This window comes from Antrostomus carolinensis, unplaced genomic scaffold (assembly GCF_000700745.2).
Source record: "Antrostomus carolinensis isolate BGI_N321 unplaced genomic scaffold, ASM70074v2 scaffold26222, whole genome shotgun sequence".
Lineage (NCBI taxonomy): Eukaryota > Metazoa > Chordata > Aves > Caprimulgiformes > Caprimulgidae > Antrostomus > Antrostomus carolinensis.
The window spans coordinates 3775-4806 of record NW_010297980.1 but is presented as its reverse complement, the minus strand read 5'-3'; the positions used below and the strand labels follow the sequence as shown (position 1 = coordinate 4806).

General features: G+C 45.5%; 1 protein-coding gene across 1 annotated transcript in view; it reads left to right on the top strand.

Annotated features, from left to right (window-relative positions):
• MED20 (mediator complex subunit 20) overlaps positions 1-767 on the top strand; it is a 2660-nt gene extending 1893 nt beyond the window's left edge. Inside the window, exon 2 of the mRNA XM_010162308.2 lies at positions 356-767. Within this exon, the coding sequence (XP_010160610.1) occupies positions 356-571 (216 nt within the window). The 3' untranslated portion in view covers positions 572-767. The remainder of the gene's footprint in view (positions 1-355) is intronic.
• Positions 768-1032: the final 265 nt, after the last annotated feature.

The window sequence follows — 1032 nt, the reverse complement described above, 5'->3', positions numbered from 1 at the left end:
GTCTAGTGGAAGGTGTCCCTGCTGCTGGCAGGGGGGTTGGGACTGGATGAGCTTTAAGGTCCTTTCCAACCCAAACCAGTCTGGGATTCTATGATTTGAACCAAAGTCCCAAGACCTCCCCTCTTGGGGATTTACTAAAAGCAATATCCTTACAGGGTACATTTTACCTTTCCTTTTGAAGGGATTGCTTGTGTTTTCCCAGCACGTCCTGTTCATTTATATTTGTCCATCTTTGTTTTACACTAAATATTTTCAGATGTTTTTTTCTGAAAAGCATTCTTGTGGGGCAGAGAGAGAAAAGTGTGTGGTTATTTCCCCTGCTGTGAGCTTCAGGGGCTGTGTTTTCTGTTGCCAGGTGGAGTACTGCCCCTGTGTGATAGCCAACGACTGCTGGAACCTGCTGATGGAGTTCATGCAGAGCTTCATGGGGAACCACACTCCTGGCATCCCATCTGTGTTCAGCACCAAGCATGACAGTGTCTACAGCCCAGCGGACACGATGGTTCAGTACATGGAGCTGTTCAACAAGATCCGCAAGCAGCAGCAGGTTCCTGTAGCGGGGATCAGATGAAAGGACACCCTGGAGCTTGGTTTAGAGCGACCACATCCTCTTTTCTCCCCTGCCCGTGTGGATCAGGAGTCCCTCCAAAAAGCAGCACTGGAGGCAACCAAGGTTTTGGTTTTTTTTTCTCTTCTCAATCTCTTTTCCCCTGTTTCAAAGCAAAGGTCTTGAATGTGAATGCTCTGCTTATTTCTTGTTCTCCTCCATGGTTTTGAGCATGTCTGGGATCAGGCCTGTGGTTGTGATGGTTCTTTGTACAGTGCTTCGTGCAGGGGATCACCAATCATCAGCAGGAGGGAAAAGGAGAAATTCCAGCTAAATACATGCAAGGGCAGAGTTTCCTTGACTGCAAACATTTACATGAGAGATTTTTTTATTATTATTTTTTAAGATATCCACGTGGAAGTGTCTTGTTATTTTTTTTAACAAAATAAAAAGCTGTATGTTGTGAGGAGATGGAGCCTTTCTGA